Source organism: Medicago truncatula, chromosome 4, assembly GCF_003473485.1.
Source record: "Medicago truncatula cultivar Jemalong A17 chromosome 4, MtrunA17r5.0-ANR, whole genome shotgun sequence".
Lineage (NCBI taxonomy): Eukaryota > Viridiplantae > Streptophyta > Magnoliopsida > Fabales > Fabaceae > Medicago > Medicago truncatula.
In genome coordinates this window covers 53,050,505-53,074,950 of record NC_053045.1, presented here as the reverse complement: position 1 = coordinate 53,074,950, position 24,446 = coordinate 53,050,505, and the positions used below count along the sequence as shown (strand labels likewise).

Sequence of the window (24,446 nt, the reverse complement as noted above, 5' to 3'; positions counted from 1 at the left end):
AATTGATGTTCAGGTTGTAGAATAATCATAGGTTAAGTTTCCTATCAAATTTGGGGTTTGGGTGGATGAAAAATTGGGTTTTTGGCTGGAAACTGGTCTGTTCCCGTAGAGTTGTCTGTCGCAACTCGCCACAGCGAGTAAACTTACTCGCCTCGCGAGCTTGACTTTGACAGCATTCCCTATTTTGCATTCTTGCGTCTTTTTCACACGTTTCTGTTTTGAATTGGTCTTTGGTGTAAACATGAAAGTTGTAGATAATTTTGTTAGCTTTCCAATGGCTTTGGTTTGGCGTGAAAATGATGTTTAGTTTTTGAGATATGATCAAAATACTCCAAGGAGGTCTTAGTGAAATTTTATGAAAATTTAGCAAAACCGTTTCTAAGTTAATCCAAAACTTATCGGATAATTTCAAGGCTAAAAACTAGAAGTACTAGGGGTTCAATTAAGGTGTTTAAGAGTATTTATCCTAAGTTGTGAGTTGGTCCTTGGGGTAGAAACGAAGTTGTTTATAATATTAATGTTCTTCAGAGAATCTGAAATTAAGATGATTAATGTTGTTGGTTATGTGAAATAACTATATGCCTTATGTGGAAAATGTATGATGTTTAAGCAGTGTTGATTATCATTTGGTATTGTCATATTTTGGGATGTCTATGTGCTACTAGTGTTGCTGTTGGATCTTAGTTAAGATGTGAATGTTGGTTTAAATTGTAAGCGTGCTGGGTTGTACGTTGCCGAATGAGTCATAAGTAAATTATGCAAATTGTCGATGTTGTTATCATCGTTGGTGTTGTTGTTGAAGTCGTAGTTGTATCTGTTGTTGGTGATTGATCAGGTTAGATGTTTCTATAAGAGGTGGTGTACTCTTACGTGTTGTCTTTATAAGAGGTGGTGTACTCTTACTTGTCGTCTTTATAAGAGGTGGTGTACTCTTACTTGTCGTTGTTATAAGAGGTGGTGTACTCTTACTTTACTGTCTTTCTAAGAGGTGGTGTACTCTTACTTGTCGTTGTTATAAGAGGTGGTGTACTCTTACTTTACTGTCTTTCTAAGAGGTGGTGTACTCTTACTTGTCGTTGTTATAAGAGGTGGTGTACTCTTACTTTATTGTTTTTCTAAGAGGTAGTGTACTCTTACTTTGATTGTCTGTTATAAGAGGTGGTGTACTCTTACGTTGTTTATGTTGATGAGTATGACGAGGTTATGATGATCTTTTATGATGTTGAATGTGGGGTTGTTATGATATTACATGAGGTTACCTATGAGTTGTTAAATGTACTTGATGAGGGTTATGTCAAGTTGATAAGTTGTCTTTTATTCATGAATTGCTAATGGAATGTTTGATGAATAATTATTATGAAATGATGATGTTACGTATAGTTGCTAAGTTGTCCTCTATTCATGAGTTGTTAATAAGGTGCTTGGTGGAGAATGTTAATACGAATTAAGATGTTGATTATGAAGTTAAATGATGTTGTTATGATGTTGTTTATGATATCGATTTATGACTGTTGATATGATGAGTACGTGATATGGTTTAGGAGTCGTTAAAAGAATTATTATTACTAATTGATGGAGTTTAAGTTGTTAGATGCATTTGATGAATTATATATTATTATTATTGATTGTGAATCTCACCCCTTCTGCTTGAAAATGTTGCCCTTCGTATGGGTAACTTGCAGGTAATAAAGATTATTAGGAATGGTGGCTCAACTGTCTAGGGCTCTGATACGTACGGGATGGGATTTAGTTATATTTATTCTCATTCCTTATGTATCAATTTTGGAATTATTGATGTGAAGCCTTTTATGGTACAATGTTGTTAACTTATGCTGAGGCCTTTAGTGCCATAAACTGTTGTTGGATGTTCACGATGTTATTGATTTGAAAACTATTCCGCTGCTATGTTTTCATATTTTATCAAGTTGTTTTAATTAAATAGTTTTATTTTCTATTTAAGAAATTTTGAAATGACGTGTAACATGCCCGTGGTGGAACTACTCTGATGAATATTTGTTATATAATTGTTTTTGGGTAACGGGGTGTTATAGAGGGAGAGAGAGAGAGAGAGAGAGAGTGTGTGTGTGTGGCTTGTATGTATTATTCAAGCCATATTAAAGATGCTAGAGTACCTCATATGTATTGCAAGTACAATGCAATACATACCTTAGCACAGAACTAATAGAATAAGCTAGTTAGATAATCTTACCTAGGTGATGGGGCATCTGGAAAAATCGGAGGACTTTGGACAGCAGGAGCTGTCAACTCCACCTGCTCTACTGTTGCCAGTGGATAAATGCGAATATAGCGGATGCATAATAATTTGACCAAGATGATCCCCATAATCACGGCACCTACAATAAGAGGGACCACCCAGTTCTGACGGTCTGGGTTGTAGTCCGACTTGTCGTAGGTGTGCCCGTGATATCTGGGAGTGACAGATGGCGGACTTCCCTGAAGATAGAATAACAATCAATGAACCCTGAAGTAGTTGAAATGTTCAAAGACAAGTAATTTGCAAGATGCTTAGTGTAAAAAATGTTTCTATGAACCCTGAAGATAGAATAACAATCAAGGATTCCATTGTGTGTGTGTATCAATCTTATTCAACATTTCCAACACTATCTAACTTATCAACATTAACCTAATTAACATAAGGTTGACTAGAAACTTAATGGACTTTTAATACCAACCTATACATTCTCTCTATCCTTACAAGTTAGAAGAGCTAAGATAATGATGATGATAATAAGAGTTAGAATTTATTTGGGACCATTGAAACCATGACGGGTCGTCCAAATTAGGCAGCCCAGACCCTTGCATCGAAGCCAATGTCCTGGACATCAGTGCTAGAGATTTTTCAAACCATTTTGACACAATTCAGACCTTGGCATGCATCAAATCCACTATTGTGGCCATTTTTCTACATTTCAGCACCTAAAAGAAAGAAAAAAATTTGTTCCAATTCCATCAGCCCAAAAAGTATTTCGAATTCATTGTTAGCATCATTTTAGGTCAAGAGAATGTTTACTTGTTCTAAACATAATCTAAGACAATCAACACACTATGAAACTGTATTTATGGCAACACAACAATCTAACCAATTCTTGAGAAGTTCTTATACAATCAACAAGTTTCAGGATTCATTATTTATGCATGCTCTAGCTAATTAACCTTTTAAATACTCACTCTCCCCAAAATTCATGAAAAAAAAATACTATTTACCTTCTTAAAATCATTCAATATATACACAATTCTTCATAAGATTGGATTCTCACTCGGCCATCACTATGACATACAGCCGGCTCAACATATTTTGAGGCCTAAAACGGACTATAATATGAGGTTTTTTTAACGAGTAATTAATATAAATTCATAGGTTTTATAAAAAAAATTGCAATTAAAAAGAAAAATAAATTATTGCATTATATAAGTGGAAGTGTTGAACCTATGTTGTAAGCATCATAAAGTTCGCGTCTACCATCTTTGCTTCACGACCAAGTTGTATAATTCATTTGTTGTGTGACATATATATATATATATATATATATATATGCGCGCGCGCACACACACAATTTTGTCTATTGTGAGACCTTTATTCTAAATCCAAAAGTCAGGGGCCGAAAGCGAGAGCTTGGGTCGCCTTACCCTTAGGCCAGCCTTGATGACATAATCTATATGGTACTAATTTGACAGATGCATGCATGAAGTTGGTGAATCAACATTGAACAAAATAGTCATTTAAGAGAAATGAATCATACCAGTGAGTGTGTATCTCTTAATCTTAGCAGAAACAGAAGAAACAAGTAGCAATTGAAGAAGAAGAAGTAGAGAGAGATTCCAGTTCCACATATTGCAACAGCAAACGATGATGAAATGGTTGGTAGAAGAAGAAGCAACCGTTTAATGAATACAAAACAAACAAGTATGCTGCCTCACTGTCAGATGAATATGGCGACGGTGGCCCAGAAAGCACCATTTCATCAGGAAGAACAACATGCGCGGGTGCTTTGAAACGGTGAGTGGCGAAGCAACAGGTGGCCATCGCGAGCGCAATGAGAAGGACGACAATGGAGGAGGGAGGAGAATCCATTGCGGCAAAGTTACAGCATACGAATGCGGGGGAATGTATAAATACTGATAGCATCGTTGCAATTCCTCTTCATTGCTAATTTGGGATTCTTTAGTGGAAGAAGAAAAGACTCTATCTTCATTTCATTATTTCCATTTCAAAAAAGATGGAGTACAAGTGCACAATTGTTGTTTTTGTTTTGCTCTTGGTATCATAAGTACCACCACCAACCACCCTCATATGTTTTTGTTTTAATCAAAAGTGGGTTCATATTTCTACTCTATTAAACAAATTAAAAAAGTATAAGTCAAACAAGATTTTTTTTACAGGAAATAATGACCATAGATATCTACTTGATGTAATTAAATGTTGGAATGTGTCACATGACCAAGGTTTTAGGTGAACCTTTTATTTTTCAAAGTGGAACACTTATATCATAGTTTTAATTCTCGTTTTATATTGATGTTTTTTTTTCTTCAACTAATTTAATGGTTAAAAATTTATCTCTTAAATTGAATAAGTGAAAAATTCAATATTCAAACTCGAACGACATATCTTTACCAATTGAGTTGTGTTCATAGGACATCGTAAAGTTTAACTAACCTTTATAAAATCATTTTATAAGATTAAAAGTGAAACTCTTTATAGGGTCATTCTTGATCTATTTATGCTCACATAAACAATCAAAGCCTCAAAGATTAGGAAATTAAGAATCTTGGGAAGACATGCTTTAGAGGTGAGGTGTCTCATTGACTTTCCTTTTATTTGTAATCTTCTTAGAAAAAAAATAAATCTATGGTTTATTCTACAAAATTCTCGATAAATGTCTTGCTTATCATGTTATAAGCTCATATAAGAAACTTTGAGAATTGTGGCTTTTTATAAGATATTTGTATTGTATTTGGTTTATATTTGCTAATACATCTTTCTAATTTTAAGCGAATGCGCGTTAGCAAATCCCACGCACATATACAAAACATATTAACAAGTGTGATATTTTATTTGCCAAAGAAACGCAGGCTAACAAGTATTGCAAATCCGGGTCAAGCATACACAATCCAAACACTGAAATGGATGCAAACTTTCAGTCAATTTTCAAATAATTGTGATATGGATCCCTTACAAAAAAATGGATCATATTAAAAAGATTAAAAAGATTTTAAAAAATTATTAATATTTTCAAAATACAAAAAAAGTAAATTTTCAAAATTAAAAAAAGGTCAGATTTTTTAAAAACATTCTGGAAAAAAATATAATTTTTAAAAATCTGAATACAAATTTAGAGGGTTTTAAAAAAGTCGTGGAAATTTCATTTTTCCTAGAATTAAGCATTTCCTTAGAGGAGGTAGAAATCATAAATCTTATATTTGTGGAATGAAATGATTTTTTTCTCAATATTTTATTAAAATTGTGGAATAAAATTTTCGAATAAAAAATCTGACTTTTTTCAATATTTGTATACAGATTTTTAAAAAAATTTCAGATTTATCTGACCTCTTTTGTAATTTTGAAAATTTGCTTTTTTTTATTTTGAAAACTAAATTCCAGAATTTTTTAAAATATTTTAAAAAAAATATGATTATATTTTCTGATTTTTTTCTAATTTTTGAAAAATAAAATCTTTTTTTTTTTTCGATTTTTAAAATTTTTGGAAACAAATATGACTTTTTTTTTTGTTTTTTTATATTTCAAAAAAAATCTTAATATTTTTTTGAATTTTTTAAAAATTAATTTTCGATTTTTTAAATTTTTGGAAAAAAAACTGAATATTTTTATGTTTTTTTGGATTTTTTTTATTTTTTAAATATTTTAAAAATAAAATCTGATATGGATATATTTTTTACACATGGCCAATTAAAAAAAAATGAAAAAAAAAAGTCAAATCAGCGCCACGTAAGCGAATTTGCTAAGTTGGATGAGGGAGGGGTGTTTTCCGGAAAAAAAAAGTTTTACAAAGATGCAATTCAAACCGAAAATTTTATAGGGACGAAAACCGAAAATAACCTATATTACAGAGCTGAAAAACACTATTAACCCAAATATATATTATTGTTGAAAACTTAATAGCAATAAACTCATGTCATTTCCATCAAAAAATAAACTCTCATATCATAATCATGTTATAAACTAAATATTCAATTTTGAATCAAATAAAAATTGAATCTATATATGCCAAAAGTATTCATACTACAATTTGATTTACATATATACCAGATGATTCTTTGAGCAAAATAAAACATACTTTATATTTGGCTTATTACGAAATAATGTAAATCAATTTTAATTTCATATAGAAATTAAACTATAAGATATGATATGAATATTTTAAATTTAGGGTGGAGTATGTTTTTAGTCCCTTCAAAATCATAAATTTTTAATTTAGTCTCTATAAAATTGTAATACTCCATAATATTGTAATTTATAAGAATGGTCCCTATTTTAAACTTTTTTTTTTTTATAAAAAATGAATACTTTTAGTCCTCCAAAATAATCCATCGATATAAAATGCAAATAGAGACTAAAAGTAAATATATATTTTGTAGAGATTCAACTTAAAAGTTTGTAATTTTGTAGGGAGTTAAAACATATTTAACCCTTAAATTTATATCATCCAAAACATTTGATTTAAAAACAAATAACCAAAATCAAAATCTAACTTCAAATCTACATCAAATCCTTATCAAAATATTTACTTTCAAAATTTCTGAAACTAAAGAAATTTAACTATATTTTTCAAATGACAAAACTTCATTCGACCAATTCTTCACAACTTGCAACATTGATAGAAAAATATTTGAGAATTGCTAGTGACACATTGCATAAGGTTAAGGCACACAAGTAAAATACGTTTTTGTTGCTTCGGCAGTTAACTGCCGAGGAATTCAATAACCGACTGCAGTTAACTACCGAGGAAAACCTCGACCGTTAACTGCCGAAGGAATGAAAAAAAAGGAAGGAAAAAAACGTGTTCTTCTTCTTCCACTTCAATAGCTTTTTTTGTTTTCTTTCTTTCACAACCACAAACTTCACTTTTCTTCTTCTTCCAAATCAAACAGTGTGCTACACTTTGCAAGAGATAACAGAAGAAGAGCAACAAAATCCACCTCCGAACACAAATTAAAGATTGTAAATTCTATTAGATTCATTGAAACAAATAAATTGGAAAATGAATTGAAGAAAACTGTTCAGAAAATTGACACAAGTTAATTGTTGATGGGAGAACCATCAGAAAAATGAAGGAAATAAAAGGGTGTGACGTTGATCAAAAGAACTATGATAATTGAAGGAATAAAAGGCTCAAAAAAATAATGGGTATGAGAAAGTTATCAGCACAGGAAATCAGAGTGGTGCATGAGTATCTCTATGATTCATAATAGCCTATGAAATCAATAGCTTTATACAATGTTATAATTGAGAAGGAATAATTAAGATTGCAAAAAGGAAAAGTATAGAGAAGAAACTACAAGATTGGGATATTTGTGAAGAAGACAATGAAGAAAGAAGGGTGTGGTGTTTACAACTCCTCGGTACTTAAGTGCCGATGAAGTTATTTTTGAAGTTTCCTCGGCAGTTAACTATCGAAGTTTTCCTCGGTAGTTAACTGCAGCCGGCTTATGAATTTCTCGGCAGTTAACTGCAGAGGAGGTATTTTGGTATTTTACAAGTATTTCCCAAAAATAGGCTCTATAAGTATGATCGGCTACCAAGAATGATAAATCTTTTTACAAATTCATAATGATTCACATTCTTTTATTCTTATCAAAACATTCCACCTTTTAATTATGCTGAAATCCAATGCTAAAGAAAACAATCTAAGAGCACGCCTTAACAAAATGTACAATTATGGACATAGGAGGATTCACATTCCCTGCATAATAACATAAGTACACAAATAACTTAACAAGATCAGAATCACCAGTAAAAAAAACAAGATGAGAACCATTTGCAACTACTCCTTTGAACTAGTTTTATTTTTAAGTGTAAAATGAAGTTAAAACATGAATCATAGTACTTGTGCTTGGTGATTTGTAACTGGTGTGATGTGTCTGTAGTTCGTTGAAACGGTGAATTAATGTAAACCGATGTCGTCAACATTCGTCAAAGTTACATTGAATGCAAGAAAAGATGAGTTAAAGAAACACCACTTATAGCAACAATAACGTGGCAAAACATAAGCCACTCAAAAAAGAAACATCACCACAAATTCAAGTCTTCAACTCAAAAGTAGAAACAGACAAGCAAAGGACCAGAATCCATGATCCCAAAATCTATCCACATGAAATCTCCACTCTTCATCTCATCCATCCAACGGCCATAAACTCCCACAAATCACAAACCATATCCACCATTCCAATAAAACACAACACCACAAAATTTCAAACCCCCACACTTTCACTCAACCACCATGAGCTCCATCGCCCTCAAATCCTTCCTCGGCCTCCGCATTTCCTCACCAGAAACCCCCCAATTCTCCTACCGCCCCAAACCCATCACCCACCGCCGCAAGTTCACCGTCGTCGCTGCAGCAACCAGCCCAAAAATCGATGGCCGAAACCTCCGTGTTGCCGTCATCGGCGGTGGTCCAGCTGGAGGTGCAGCAGCAGAAACACTTGCAAAAGGTGGCATAGAAACCTTCCTCATTGAACGTAAAATGGACAACTGCAAACCATGTGGAGGAGCCATTCCTCTATGCATGGTTGGTGAGTTCGACCTTCCACTAGACATCATAGACCGCCGTGTTACCAAGATGAAGATGATTTCTCCGTCGAATGTCGCCGTCGACATTGGTAGGACACTTAAGTCTCATGAGTATATTGGTATGGTGAGGCGTGAGGTGCTTGATGATTATCTTAGAAATAGGGCTAAGGAAAATGGAGCGAATATTATTAATGGGTTGTTTTTGAAAATGGATATTCCTAAAGAAAAGAATGCTCCTTATGTTCTTCATTATTCTTCTTATGATGGGAAAACTGGTGGGGTTGGTGAAAAAACTACTTTGGAAGTTGATGTTGTTATTGGTGCTGATGGAGCTAATTCTAGAGTTGCTAAGTCTATTGATGCTGGTGATTATGAATATGCTATTGCATTTCAGGTTTGTTCTTCTACAATTTTCGCTTGCTCTGTTTCTTTTTCCTATTACTAGTAAAGTTTAAGTAAATTACCAATTTAATCTTTAAATTGTAGTAAGATGTAAGAATTTGCTCTTAAAATTAAGGGACTTTTAAAACATTCCTGATATTGAAGAAATAGTCTATCACATTAGTGTTGTTATTTTAGTTTTACTAAATGATTAAGGGTAAATAAGTCTATAATTGTCTAAATTTATTATGACTCCTTAATCATCATGTGTGTCCAAATCTCAAAGGCCAAAGATCATGAACAGATGTAGTATTGCATTTCAGGGATCCTGTACAAAATTGTATGCTAAACTCAATGTCCATTTCTCGGTTTCTTTTTCTGTGTTGTTGCAAAGTTAATTGAGTTTTAAATTTGTGTTTAGGACATTGTCATTTAATTAGAGATTAAATTATATTTTGTCATGTAGAGGGTCAGTGAATTTAAATTAACGAAACACTAAAACATCATTGAGATTGAACAAAACTTGATGCATTAGTCCCTTTGTGTTTGTCAACTTTGTCATTGGTCTCATTTACTCATTTGCCTCAGACTAATGTGATCCAAAGTTGTTATAATTTTAAGTCCAAGTTGTCACATCTTCTATTTAAAGATTAAATTTGTGATTCACTCTTAGTCAATTAGATGTAGTTTACTTTGTGATTGAACAGACACTTAGCATTAGAATGTTTCATTTTGATGGCATGTTTAATTTTCTCAGGAGAGGATAAAAATCCCGGATGATAAAATGGCTTACTATGAGGATCTTGCGGAGATGTACGTGGGCGACGACGTTTCTCCTGATTTCTATGGTTGGGTATTCCCGAAATGTGACCATGTTGCTGTCGGCACCGGAACTGTGACACACAAGGGAGACATCAAGAAGTTCCAACTAGCAACAAGGAAAAGAGCCGAGGACAAGATCTTAGGGGGCAAGATTATCCGCGTGGAGGCTCACCCTATACCGGAACATCCAAGGCCACGAAGATTGTCAGGGAGGGTCGCGCTTGTGGGTGATGCTGCTGGCTACGTGACCAAATGTTCCGGAGAAGGAATCTATTTTGCAGCCAAGAGTGGGAGGATGTGTGCAGAGGCAATTGTGCAGGGTTCGGCGAATGGAAAGAGGATGGTTGAAGAAGGGGATTTGAGGAAATATTTGGAGAAATGGGACAAGACTTACTGGCCTACTTACAAGGTTTTGGATATTCTTCAGAAGGTGTTCTATAGGTCCAATCCTGCTAGGGAAGCTTTTGTTGAAATGTGTGCTGATGAATATGTGCAGAAGATGACATTTGATAGTTATCTGTACAAGACTGTTGTGCCTGGGAGTCCATTGGAAGATATCAAGTTGGCTATCAACACCATTGGAAGCTTGGTTAGGGCTAATGCTCTAAGGAGGGAGATGGACAAACTTAATGTATGACAACAATAGTCATTCATCACAGTCTGTCTGACTTGTATACATATTAATTTATCATTCATTTTTGCTTTCGTAGTAAACATGATCTCTTATAAGTGTTAATTATCTGTGTAAGCAAACGGATTAAATTTTCATGCAATCCCAATATAGACTGGTGATTGGAGCATAGCAGGGGTTGATTGAAATTTGAAAGAACTTGTAAAAGTTTAAGAGATCAGACTACTTTGCATGTGGTATTTATCAGCTGGAATTTAAGAGATTTGATATAGGCTGTAATTCCCTTCTGTTAGTTATATATAACTTGTGAGAGAGTAAGAACATTGAATATACCAATGAAAATTGGTCTAGTTGATAAGGATTCTATAATGATCTTAGAAAGGTTTGAGTTCGAATCTTGCTGCAAATGTAAGAATTTTATCAGTGGATAATATGTAAGTACTTTTGTAAAGCTCTATGTGATACTATGTATTCTTGAGATTCAAGTCGTCTAAACTTTTGTTTATTAAAAAAAAACATTGAATATGGATAATCTTTTTATCATTGGACAATAATATGAACAATGGAATGCGGCTCAACTTGATCTTCCTGATTTTCAAGTTTATGATTTCCCACGTTCTCTTTTGAGAAAGGGATTGAAAGAAACCGAATGGAGGAAAAGCAACTGAGAATAATTATCAATTAAAAATGAAAATGAATTGAGATTAAGGTTAATGGCATGTATGTATGCCAAATGCCAATGATGTAATGACAATTACATCTGCGCTCAAAGTCTGGTTCTTCATTAAAAATAGGGTCATATTAACAAGTGTCTTAAAAATACAAGTCAAACACTTTTTAAAGTCATAATCGTATAATTTCCAATGCAAAAGTTGATACTTTTATATGCTTAAACAATGCCCTTAGAACATTTGTTAACATTTTCCTTAAAAATATAATCAAGAAGGGTGGCCTTTTCTCTTGGTTCTATTCAAGGGCCAAAGTTAATTAGTAGATTATTCAAGGCTGTATAAAGAGGACAACTATCAAGTAATCTTTTCAACAAAATTCATCATATATAATTGTATCTGATCTGATATAAGAAAATGTTAATTAGTAAATTCTTACGTAGGCAAAATTTGTAGCAATTGAATTTATTTTAATATAAAATATGACATAGTGCTGAGTGTGGATGCGAGGTACATATCCAACTAAACTTTATAAGTACTATTGTATTTACCGTATTAATATTTTTTAATTGATAATAATGTAATAATTTTGTTGAGAATTAAAACATTGAAATTATAAGAGAAAAAGGGGGATATATATTTTAGAAGAAATGTTATTAATAAATAGCATAAACATTTTTATTCAATATGATTAAATGAGAATTTTACCTTTAATATGTACACGTGGATAATCAAATATTTAAATCCGCTGACTTTTATATGCATAATACAATGTTTCTCAAAACTAAATTAAGCTCACGAGAAAACATGCGACTTCAAGTAAAAAGAAATTGAAATATGATTTATATTTGAGTGGTACTAGTGCAACTTTGCACATCATATGACTCACTTTAAATCAGTTGAGATATTTTATACCAAAAAAGGTAAAATGAGAAACGTGTGGGAACTAAACGAACGGTGGAGATGTGAGAATTGAGGAGTAGATTCTGTTTTGTTTGGTTCTTTCTTAGCTGCTGCGGTGACGTAGTTTGTTTGGCATTGTTGGGTTATATTAATGTGCTCGCTTTCGGTAGTATCATCACCGAATACCATTACCATTCGTCCTCAACCCGTTGGCGGAGATTTCAAACCCAATTTTCCTTCTTAAATCTCTCTCTCAACTTCTCCTTCCAATTCCCCATTACCATTCCCTTCCCTTCCCAGGTACGTTTCTTTCCAGATCTCATCTCACTCCAATTTATTTTTTGTTTTCTTTATTTCAGATCTGTTCTTTCAATGTATTCTTCTCTTAATCTTCTTACTCATTCCACATCCCGTTTTTAATTATCTTTCTTGATTCCATTATAAACTTTGCATTTATCACTCAAATTGTTACACCTTTGAATGCATCTTGCCTTGCCCTTCTTTTTTATGTAGTTCTATTGGTATCAGTATATCGTATTATTTGTGATGAATACCTCATACTTGTAGTTTCCAATGTATTTAAGCTCTTTTTAAATAAACTATTGAATCGATTACGTGTTATATTCTTAAGTGTTTATGTACAAGTTATTTGTTTCTATAACAAAAAGTGAAAATTGTTTTCAATAAGCTATAAGCTCTGTAGCACTTACACTTCTGGTTGTAGAACACGTGTTTGACAGAGACACAGACATGTCGACACTAGTAAAAGTTTGAAAAAAATGAATTAAGTGGAGACGGAGTGTTTTTATTAACTATCCCAGAGAGCTTATGACAATAAGCTGAAAAAAAACTTAAGAGAGAAAATTTTAAAGCTGTTTTCATAAGCAATTCCAAATTATCTCATAAGTGCTTTTATGTTAGTGGGAATAAGCTAAGCTAGCAAGGCCGTAACCAGTTTTAATCAAGCCAACCTAACATAATTTTAATTTATTTTCTGGATTTTTATTTGGCTTTGTGCGTGTGTTGATGAATGAGACTTGATGTGTTTTGTGTTTTCAGAAGTTAAGATGGCAGCAGCAGCATCAGCTACATTTACTATTGGAACCACCCAAACAGGGAGGTCACTTCCTCAATCAAGTCCTTTTGGTTTGAAATTCAATTCCCAGGTTAATTTCAACACCTTCTCTGGCCTCAAAGCCATGCCATCTCTCAGATGTGACTCTGAATCATCTTTCTCTGGCAAAGAAACTTGTGCCGCTCTGCGTGCAACTTTTGCACCCAAAGCTCAAAAGGAAAATCAAAACCTCACCCGCAATTTGCAGCCTCAGGCATCCTACAAAGTAGCGGTTCTCGGTGCTGCAGGAGGGATTGGTCAACCACTGGCACTTCTCATCAAGATGTCGCCTTTGGTTTCCGACCTGCATCTCTATGATATCGCAAATGTTAAGGGAGTTGCTGCTGATATCAGTCACTGCAACACTCCTTCAAAGGTTTTGGATTTCACAGGTGCTTCTGAGTTAGCAAATTGTTTGAAAGGCGTCGATGTTGTTGTTATACCTGCTGGTGTTCCTAGGAAGCCCGGCATGACTCGTGATGACCTTTTCAACATCAATGCTGGTATAGTCAGGGACTTGGTCACTGCCGTTGCAGATAATTGCCCCAATGCTTTTATTCATATTATCAGTAATCCAGTGAACTCTACAGTTCCTATTGCCGCTGAAATTCTTAAACAGAAGGGTGTCTATGATCCTAAGAAGCTCTTTGGTGTTTCTACACTTGATGTTGTGAGGGCAAACACATTTGTTGCTCAGAGGAAGAACCTGAGGTTGATTGATGTGGATGTTCCAGTTGTTGGAGGTCATGCCGGGATTACAATTCTTCCTCTCTTGTCAAAGACAAAACCCTCAGCGAGTTTCACTGATGAAGAAATTGAGGAGCTAACTGTCAGGATTCAAAATGCTGGAACTGAGGTTGTTGAGGCAAAGGCTGGTGCAGGGTCTGCTACTTTGTCAATGGCTTATGCAGCAGCAAGATTTGTTGAATCATCTCTTCGTGCACTTGACGGAGACGCTGATGTGTATGAGTGCTCATTCGTACAGTCAGATCTGACCGACCTTCCTTTTTTTGCTTCAAGGGTGAAGATTGGTAGGAAAGGAGTCGAGGCTTTAATTCCAACTGATCTCCAAGGATTGAGTGAGTATGAGCAGAAGGCTTTGGAAGCACTTAAGCCAGAACTTAAGGCCAGCATCGAGAAGGGGGTTGCTTTTGCTCAAAAGCAAACTGTTGCTGCTTAGTTTATTTTATGAAAGCATTTATTCTATAATCTCTAGTGTCTTTACGAGAGAATGTCAACGGGTGATTTCTTGTGTTATGGATTTATTTGAGCATGAATATTACTTAGACAACTTAGGTTGCAGATTTACTGTAGCATCATTTACTGCTTCCAGAACTTAGGATTTGAATTTCCCATAGTATCAATTCTACTTCCAGATTGGTTAGCAGAACAGGAGGGGGATTCCATTTCTGTTCTCTATATTGAGCTTTAGTTTTTTTGATCAGAAATCTCAATAAATTTTTACTATCTTGTACTACAAGAATTGGAAAAATGTAAACGTTCCATTTTGAATAATATGCCTATTGGACCAGTAATTTGTGTGTTTTTATTTATTTATTTAAGGGTTAATATGTCTTTACCCCTGTAATTTGGGCGAGTTCCGGTTTATTCCCTGTAAAAATAAAAGTTTAGATTCCAATCCTATAATATGAAGATTCTTCACAAAACACCCCTATAATATTAAGATTCTCCACAAAACACCCTTGACCCCATCCAGATGCTGATGTGGCACGCCACTGTGTAATTATTTTAATTTTAATTTTTTTTTAAAACCTGACACATGTGTGATGGACGCTGACTGTATAATTATTTTTATTTTTTATTTTTTTAAAAGGTACACGTGGCATTTGTGATTTTAAAAAAATAAATAAAAAACGAAAAAAAACATAAAAAATTAAAAAATTAATAAAAATGAAAAATATTCTGAAAAATAAAAAAAATAACGAAAAAATTAATTAAAATAAAAAATATGATTAAAAAAATTCTGGAAAATTTAATAAAATAAAAATTAATCTGAAAATTTTAATAAAAATGAAAAAGAATCTGGTAAAATGAAAAATAATGAAAAAAATTTGGAAAAATTAATAAAAATTTAAAAAAATATATTTCAAAAAATTTATATTTCTGGAAAATTCAAGAACTTAATATATTTCGAAATTCATCAATATAATAAGAAAATACATTTTATTTTTTTTTTAAAAAAAAGTTCATATTTTTCTTTCGAAATTAAAAAGTTTGTTTTTTATTTTATTTTTTATACAAAAAATAAAAGGGAGCCCCTGATATGCACCCTCTAGAAAGAGGTCCAACAATGGACCTGTTAGTTCTACCTACTAAACCCGGTAATAAACTGGTTGGTATGATAATAAAGTTAAAACAAAAAAATATTGACCCTTTTCTTGGTACAAGAAATGCCTCTTTTATTGGTTGGTGCTTGTATATCCATGGTCACTACTCACTATGCCTTTATCATTTTCCTAACGCACATAGATTTTTAATTTGCTAAGTTAGAGATCTGAAAGCTGTATTATTTGCAGTTATGAGAAACCAGTTCTTACAACGATATTCGCTACTTACCAAGTAGCACTATTTTCACTGCATTCATCACTTTACTCTTTCCAAATTTAAAGCTTGACGGAAAGTGAAATAAATTTGCTTGTTTTTCTTCTGATATGAAACAGTCTACAACATGTTTGATTCAAGAACTCAGGACTTTTTACCAGATCTGACTTAAGAAGTTCTCAACAGAGATCAAAAGGACAAATATATATTGCACTGTATTTCTTTTCTGAGAGTAAGTCCGGTGATCGTAACGGAATGGACAACGATGGAGAAACTATTTTTTCTTTTCTTTTCTTTCTTTTCTTCAATTTTCTTGAAGGTCGGAGACACTGAATTAATGTATAACGTGTTGTATATTATTTATTAATTAATTAATAGTTATTAAAAAAAAAACAAGTTTATCAAAATTAATAAGGATACTTGGCTGGGGATTATTTCGAAGTTGACATACTGCATGGAGACGAAGCAGATGAAAATGAGCAGAATGAAAAGAAGAGAAAAAAAAGTCAAACAATTTGAAACAGGCTATAGCCAGTTAAGTTGTAGAGGTGCATGTTTGGACCCTTTAAAAAGAGGTCCATATTAGGGGCCACCAAAATAAAAATATTGGAAAATATTTCAATAATTAAAAAATACATAACATTAGATCATGAAGAATAGAATTAAGGGCTTCTTATTCAATAGTATAACATGACTTATATACCGGTGTCAATCAAAATCTATTGTATCTTGTTATTCATCTAGATTATATTTTCGAATAAAATAAAATTCTAGAAATAAATTTTCATAATCAAAATAACTATATAATATTATATTTTCGATTTTTTATAATTTTAATTTAATTCAGAATTTTTTTATATTTTTTGAAAATTTTGATATATATATATTTTTTATTTTTTTAACTTTTTTCAAAAAAAAAATATATTTTCGTGATTTTTTTCTTAAATTTTCTAGATTTTTTAATTTTTTCAGATTTTTTTTAATTAAATTTTCTATATTTTTTCATAATTGTTTTTTCATTTTAATTATTTTTTATTTTTAATAATTTTTCCAGAATTTATTTATTTATTTTTTAAAAAAAAAATACAAATGCCACGTGTACCATTTAAAAAAAATAATAATACAGTCATCACGCAACATAATCAGATATGCACAGTCAACATGTCACATCAGCTCGCCACGTCAGCAATTATGCACAGTCACATAGGTCAGGGGCTAAAATCAAAGAATCTTATTTTACAGGGTTGGAATCTAAACTTTTTTTTTTTACAGAGGGGTAAACCGGAACTCGCCTAAATTATTACAGGAAGTAAATACATATTAACCCATTATTTAAATGTTTTAGAATCTAAGTATTGCCTCTCGTACGCATACACACATTTTAATCAACTATTGAACATACAATGAACTATTATCAACGCCTAGTTAAATTGACCCTTAAATAGAAGATTCAGTTGTTACTTGTTAGTCATCTGGCTTTTTATTTGTTGACTCTGCAGTGATGGTACTATATTTTTACTTCAACAAGTTTGGATCATTTTGCACTAGAATATTAGTTCTCTTACACTTTTCACGGGGTGTGATTAGTGTAAGCAAGAGAGAAAGACAACAGAAAAAAAGAGGATGGATAATAATATGATGTAAAAAAAAGAAGAGGGAAACGGAGAAAGGAGGAGTAAAAGTGATACACAAATCAGGATTTGTTACACTGTTGGTCGAAATTTCGCAAGTTACAAAATAATAATAATCAGAAATGGTGACAGAATATTATGATGTTTATAACATATTAATTTTATTTAATGAGAAAATATTGGTAGTTATTGTTGATCTATTTTTCAAAAGAACAACATATTTTACTTGTATATAAGCACTGTTGGTAGTTTTACGAGTAGGCGGGGTAATTACAACCAGAATTGTGATTAATTAAATGTAGTAGATGATTAATGGAATTTTGACACATTGTTATATTCATTAATTATTAATCAAATCTTATTAACCGCATATTTAAATTGTATTATGGAACTAAATTACTGTTGAAATTTGTTGTCAAAATTTGGCGTAGATATTTTTATTTATGTTATGTTGCTCTTTTATGAAAAAGTGTACATCATGTCGCTTCTAAAAAAAAAAAGATGTACAACATGTCATTTGGCATCGTAAAGTGAAATCAATACGAACACCACAAAAGTTAAACATCCCTCAAAATGATGACAACCAATATTTTTAGTCCTCTTTTGTCAAATGACACACAATATTTTTGTACTATCAGCCAAAAATAGACCTCCTTCAGTGTAAACCAAATTTCTCAAAGAATACCACCACCAAATTTCTCAAATGTTCCATTAAGACTCCTTTTCATGTCTTTCATTTAGGCCGTTGGTGTTTGGCAGATGTCCAATCTAATGTACAGCACGAGCAAAATTGCCTGATCTATGTACCAGATTCAGCAAGAGTAAGCTATGGCCCACTTGAAATGTAGTTTGAAACCTCCTTAGAAGTAGTTATTTGTATGGCTGCATTTCAATTAAGCCATCATTATTCATCCATGATATAATTTTGTTCAACAATAAACCAGGGTAGCTAGTTTCCAATTGTTGTGGCTCTTCGTTACAATGTCTTTTTCTACCAATAGTCAGTACAGGAGCAATGTCCTCCCCGGAATTGGTGAAACCGTTTATGGTCTCTGAGAATTACATCACGGTTGTAAACCGCAGAAAACATTTTCAGAAAATTGTGGCAATCAACACATATCCGGAGATTAGAGGCCACTCTCAATGCCGTGCCTGGTGGAGTAACAAGAACCCCAAAAGCAATAGCCAGTTTTTCACTATGATAAGAGAGTGCATATCCTTTTCCTTTGTCATCCATCTTATGTAGTTCAGATGAAAGTTCAACAACATAACCAGCTATCTTCAGCTGCTTATTAATCTCATCCAGTGTGCGATAAATTTCAATTTTTCTTGAATGTGAAATATCATCCACAACAAACTCATGTACAATTCCTTTCAGTTCAATTGTGCAACAACCAGGTGTGGTTTGAATTGACTTTTCTCTCATTAGTTTTCTCACTTCTGCTACCTTTTCCCAATGTCCAGCTGACGAATAAAGATTCAGAAGCAAAACATAATCTCCAGCTTCTTGAGCTTTCAATTCAATCAACTGTTCAATTACTCGTTCACCGAGTGTAACATGACCATGAATTCTGCATGCCCCGAGCAAGGTCCTCCACACGGTGGAATCTGGCTTTACCTCCATGGACATAATAAGCTGGTAGGCCTTATCAACAAAGCCAGCACGACCCAATAGATCAACAATGCAGCCATAATGGTGGATGGCTGGAGTTACCCGAAACTCTGAGATCATTCGGTCAAAAAACGACATCCCCTCATCTAATAATCCAGAATGACTGCAAGCTGAAAGGACACCAGTGATTGTATGATCATCAGGCTGAATGCCATTTCTCCGCATCTCTTCAAATGCTTCAATAGCTTCTCTCCCATATCCATTCACTGCCAAACCAGATATCATTGCACTCCACGAAACCACACTTTTGTTTTTTATTCCCATAAACACCTCATAAGCCTTATCTAAACAACCACACCGCGAATACATTGTTATAAGAGAATTAGACAAATTGAGTGCACCACCATATCCCCGTTCCATAATATAACCATGAACCCGTTCGCCAAACTCCAACGAATTCAAACGAGCACAGGCTTGAAGAAGAAGCAAACAAGTAACATCATCCGGCTCACATCCATACCCTTGAGTCTGCATAACATCAAACAATCTCAAAGCATCCCGGGTTCGATTATTTCTAATATAACAAGAAATCATCACATTCCAAGCAACAGTATCCTTCTGAGGCATCTCATCAAACACCTTACATGCATCATCACATTTCTGACATTGTGAATACAAATCTATAAGAGCAGTGAGCAAAATGGTATCTGATTGATGTCCGTCTTTGAAGACGTTGCAATGAACCTGAACCCCTCCAAGAAGATACAAAAACCTTATACATGACTTAACAACAAATGAAGAAGTTAAAGGGTTCGCAGCAATGCCTATTCTTCGCATATCTCGGTATAAAAAAAGAGATTTTTGAGGTGATTCGCTGAAGGAATAAGCTCTGATCATGGTGTTATAGTGGGAAACAAAGGGAGGGTTGATTTGCTGAAAGAAACGAAGAGAATAGTTGGGGTTTTGTAATGGGCCAGAGAGTGCAACGCGGCATAAGAAGTGATGAGAAACAGAAGAGTCTTGAATGAGGGTTGTTGTGAGAATGTGAGCATGAATTTGGAGTAAATGGGTGGTATGGTTAATAGATTTTATGATAGAAATTATCGATTCTTTGTGGTTTAGGTTGAAAAATGAAATGAGTTTTTGTGGGTGATGTTGATATGGTTGAGGGATTGTTGTATTGTAGTGACGGAGATGAATGGCAATAGCAATGGCAATGGGGGAAGTGAAATAAGAGGGTGATTTGAGATTGATTGAGCACGAGGACCAAACTGGCGCCATTTGGTGTGGTGTGGTGTGGTGGTAACAACAGAGTCTTATAAAAGACGAAACTATTAGGTGTTGGGTTCGCCGGGTTCCAATTTCACCCCTCAAAACTTTTGAATTTTATAAATTGACCTCTAATTTCAATTTTTTTATTTGGCCCAAAAATATTTAAATTTATAAAAGTTACTCAAAATTGATGACAATGAATTTTTTTTATTACTCAATCCAAACAAATGTATTGAGAACTGAAATTAATTTAAATTGCCTAAAATTCTAAATTCTTTGAAATTTCTCAATTACCTTATCTAAACACACTCATATTTCTTTATGTATTTAAGTTGTCCTACAAGTTGTCAACAAAAGTGGTTGTTTAAATAACACTTCTCGAAAAAGAGTGAGATGTTTTTGTGATTTTTTATTGGGTTAGAAATATTTTTGGTTTCTATATTTTTATTTTTCCTTCCAGTTTTCCTACTATTTCTCTTATAATTCATATTTAATTAATATTTTGTTAAAAATTATAATATTTGTAGAGATTCTTATAATATCTTAAATATAATTGCGTTAAAAATAATTTAAAATTTTGAATTATACACGTGAGTTGATTTAAAATCAATAACAAAAAATAGTGAGAATTGTTGTTGACACATATGCATTGGCTGAGAAACACGAGTAATTTACCTAAATGCCCCTCGGCAGTTAACTGCCGAATTATGAAACCGGCTGCAGTTAACTTCTAAGGAAAACTTCGGCAGTAAACTCCCGAGGAAAACTGAAAACTTCGGCAATTAACTGCCGAGGAAACCTCAAACCTATTTTTTTTTATTTACAAAAATCATAAATTGTCATTAATAATATTTATTGATTTTGAATGTTTCAATTATTATTTTGTCTTTAATAGAAATATGCAGCATGAGGTTGTGTGTGGATTATCGGCAGTTGAACAAGGTGACGATTAAGAATCGGTATCCCCTTCCGAGGATTGATGATTTGATGGATCAGTTGGTTGGTGCATAGGTGTTTAGTATAAGATTGATTTGAGATCATGATATCATCAGATTAGAGTGAAGGCGGAAGATATATCCAAAACCGCGTTCCGAACAAGGTATGGACACTATGAGTATTCAGTGATGCCATTTGGAGTATCCAATGCGTCAGGTGACTTCATGGAATATATGAATAGTATATTTCATCCTTATCTGGACCGTTTTGTGGTGGTGTTTATAGATAATATTTTGGTGTATTCGAAGTCTGAGGAGGAGCATGCTGAGCATTTGAGGATTGTGTTGCAAGTCTTGGAGGAGAACCAGTTATGTGCTAACTGTTTAAGCGTGAGTTTTGGTTGCGGGAAGTGAGTTTCCTTGATCATGTGATTTCTAAGGGTGGTATTTCCGTGGATCCGTCGAAGGTTGATGCAGTGTTGCAATGGGAATCTCCTAAGTCTGTTTTTGAGATTAGAAGCTTTCTTGGATTGGCAGGTTATTATCGGAGGTTTATTTAGGGATTCTCTAAGTTGGCGTTACCATTGACGCAGTTGACTCGGAAAGGACAAGCTTATGTTTGGGATGCTAAGTGTGAGAAGAGTTTCCAAGAGTTGAAGAAGAGGTTGACTTCAGCTCCAGTGTTGATTTTGCCTTATCCGAAGGAATCGTTTGTTGTGTATTGTGATGCTTCTAAGATGGGTCTTGGTGGTGTACTTATGCAGAATCGTCAGGTTGTAGCTTATGCTTCAAGGCAGTTGAAAGTGCACGAGAAGAATTCACCGACTCATGATTTGGAATTGGCGGTCGTTGTGTATGCATTAAATCTTGACCAAAAAAATAAAGAGCATTTAAGTTCTCAAAAAACATTTCAATAAGTGTAAAAATTAAGCATTTGAATATTGTTTTGCAAATTACTTAAATAAAAAAAAATCTTTGTGCACAATTATTTTAATGTAGAAAATATAACAACATATTATACCTTAAAAAAAATCGTTGTGCAAAATTATTTTAACGATTTTTTTATTATTATTTTTATTTAAGTAATGTGCAAAACAATATTCAAATGCTTAATTTTTACACTGATTTAAATGATATTCTTATTAATTAATAAATAAATAAATATATATATATATATATATATATATATATGCATAAGTATAATACTGCAATTGTTTGAAACGTACCAAAATAATGATTGAAACATTCAAAATCAATAAATATTATTAATGACAATTTATGGTTTTTGTCAAAAAAAAAAAAAAAAAAAGGTCTGAGGTTTCCTCGGCAGCTTACTGCCGAAATTTTCAGTTTTCCTCGATAGTTTGTAGCCGAAGTTTTTCTCGGTAGTTAACTGCAGCTGGTTCCATAATTCGGCAGTTAACTGCCAAAGGATATTTGGATAAATTGCTCGTGTGACACAGCTTATGCAATGTGTCAACAACAATTCTCAAAAGTAGTGATGCATTCTTTGGAAAAATAAAAATGGTGATGTAAAACGTTAGGGTGGACTAAATACATCTTTTATGTGACTAAAATGAAAAGATATAATATTTATAAAGACCAAAAACTTTTTTAACCCTTATTTATTAATTGGTTATTTTTATTTTTTTTTTTAATATATTTTGATACAAATTGACAACAATACGAAAACGAGCGAATTTGACATATCTATTTTAGGCTTGTCTATAATAAAATATGTAACCTATTTCTTTCACGAAACTTTGTTAAAAAGACAAACAGTGCAAACATAAGACTGGTGCTAGTCACACCCCAAAAAAAAAAACAAGTTACACCTCAGAATGACTAATATACCCTTTAACTAAAATAAAAATTTCAAATCAACTAAATTTACATTAACGTAAATTGAACATAAGTAAACTTAATTTACATTAACCTAAATTGAAGTAAACTTAATTTACATTAACCTAGATTGAACGTAATTAAACTGAATTTACATTAACCTAGATTGAACATAAGTAAACTGAATTTACATTAACCTAGATTGAACGTAAGTAAACTTAATTTACATTAACCTAGATTGAACGTAAGTAAACTGAATTTAGACTAACCTCTTATATACATACGTAAACTAAATTTACATTAACCTAAATTGAATATAAGTAAACTTAATTTACATTAACCTAGATTGAATGTAAGTAAACTGAATTTACACTAACCTAAATTGAACATACGTAAACTTGAATTTACATTAACCTTCATACGTAAACTACACTAACCCCTTTTATATACATACACGTAAACTTAATTTACACTAACCTCTCACTTAAAATCAAATTGACAGACATATCTCATATCAAAACAAACAAACTCATCGAAAATGAAATTCATGAAATTCACTAACCTTTATGAATATAGTACAGATCAATAACAAAAATGTTGATTCAGATATTGGTTGCACATCTATGGTGATTTGTGGATGAAAGGGGGTAAGGGTTCAGAATGATCATAAAAGATGGGTTTTTAAAAATTTACATGAAGAGGGCAATTTTGGTATTATTGTAAAATTTTAAATAAATTTGCGTGTAACTTGTTTTTTTTGAGGTGTGACTAGCACCGGTCCAAACATAATGTAACATAAATGATAAATTAAAGAAAATTAAAATTAAAAGATTAAAAAAAAATGGTCAAACTTAATGAACCGTAGACATAATTTTACCTAAATTATACTATTGCATAAGTCATAAAGAGTAATCCAGTTCCTCCAATTCGACAATACCTGTCGTATTAGATCATTTTATACAAGAAAGATGATACATAAAAAATATGATTGTAGTTATTCTTTTTAACTACAAGCGCATTTTTTTGAAAGAAAAAATAATTAATATTTTTTGAAAGAAAAAAATCAAACATAAACAGTTATTTGAAAGCGAGGCATACTGTATTAATTAGTGTATGATTATAATTTAAAAATAATTAGTGTATGATTATAAAAAATTAATTAAAACTATTGGAAATCGAGATTGACACTTTTTAAAACAATTTTCTTTTTAAATGTAATTGTCGATAATCATATACAAATGTACAAGGTGTACATGTATTATATTATCTCCGGCCATATTTATATGCAAAATTATCTAACTCC

At 32.7% G+C, this 24,446-nt stretch overlaps 3 protein-coding genes and 1 non-coding gene across 4 annotated transcripts; 2 read left to right on the top strand and 2 right to left on the bottom strand.

Moving 5' to 3' along the window:
• Positions 1 to 7,365: 7,365 nt before the first annotated feature.
• Positions 7,366 to 7,452, bottom strand: LOC120580397 (small nucleolar RNA Z221/R21b). The gene has a single exon (XR_005646120.1). It is a non-coding gene; the product is annotated as a small nucleolar RNA Z221/R21b (small nucleolar RNA).
• A 967-nt stretch (positions 7,453 to 8,419) lies between these two features.
• LOC120580108 (geranylgeranyl diphosphate reductase, chloroplastic) lies at positions 8,420 to 11,055 on the top strand. The gene is made up of 2 exons (XM_039833158.1): positions 8,420 to 9,164; positions 9,909 to 11,055. Exons 1-2 carry the CDS (start codon positions 8,478 to 8,480, stop codon positions 10,608 to 10,610), a joined length of 1,389 nt encoding a protein of 462 aa, XP_039689092.1. The 5' UTR covers positions 8,420 to 8,477; the 3' UTR covers positions 10,611 to 11,055.
• A 1,234-nt stretch (positions 11,056 to 12,289) lies between these two features.
• LOC120580136 (malate dehydrogenase, chloroplastic) lies at positions 12,290 to 14,824 on the top strand. The gene is made up of 2 exons (XM_039833281.1): positions 12,290 to 12,475; positions 13,235 to 14,824. The coding sequence occupies exon 2, from the start codon at positions 13,243 to 13,245 to the stop codon at positions 14,467 to 14,469; it is 1,227 nt and encodes a 408-aa protein (XP_039689215.1). The 5' UTR covers positions 12,290 to 12,475; positions 13,235 to 13,242; the 3' UTR covers positions 14,470 to 14,824.
• Positions 14,825 to 17,944: 3,120 nt separating this feature from the next.
• On the bottom strand, positions 17,945 to 20,408 carry LOC120580098 (pentatricopeptide repeat-containing protein At3g47530). The gene has a single exon (XM_039833081.1). It carries the CDS (start codon positions 20,373 to 20,375, stop codon positions 18,474 to 18,476), a length of 1,902 nt encoding a protein of 633 aa, XP_039689015.1. The 5' UTR covers positions 20,376 to 20,408; the 3' UTR covers positions 17,945 to 18,473.
• Between the last annotated feature and the right edge of the window lie 4,038 nt (positions 20,409 to 24,446).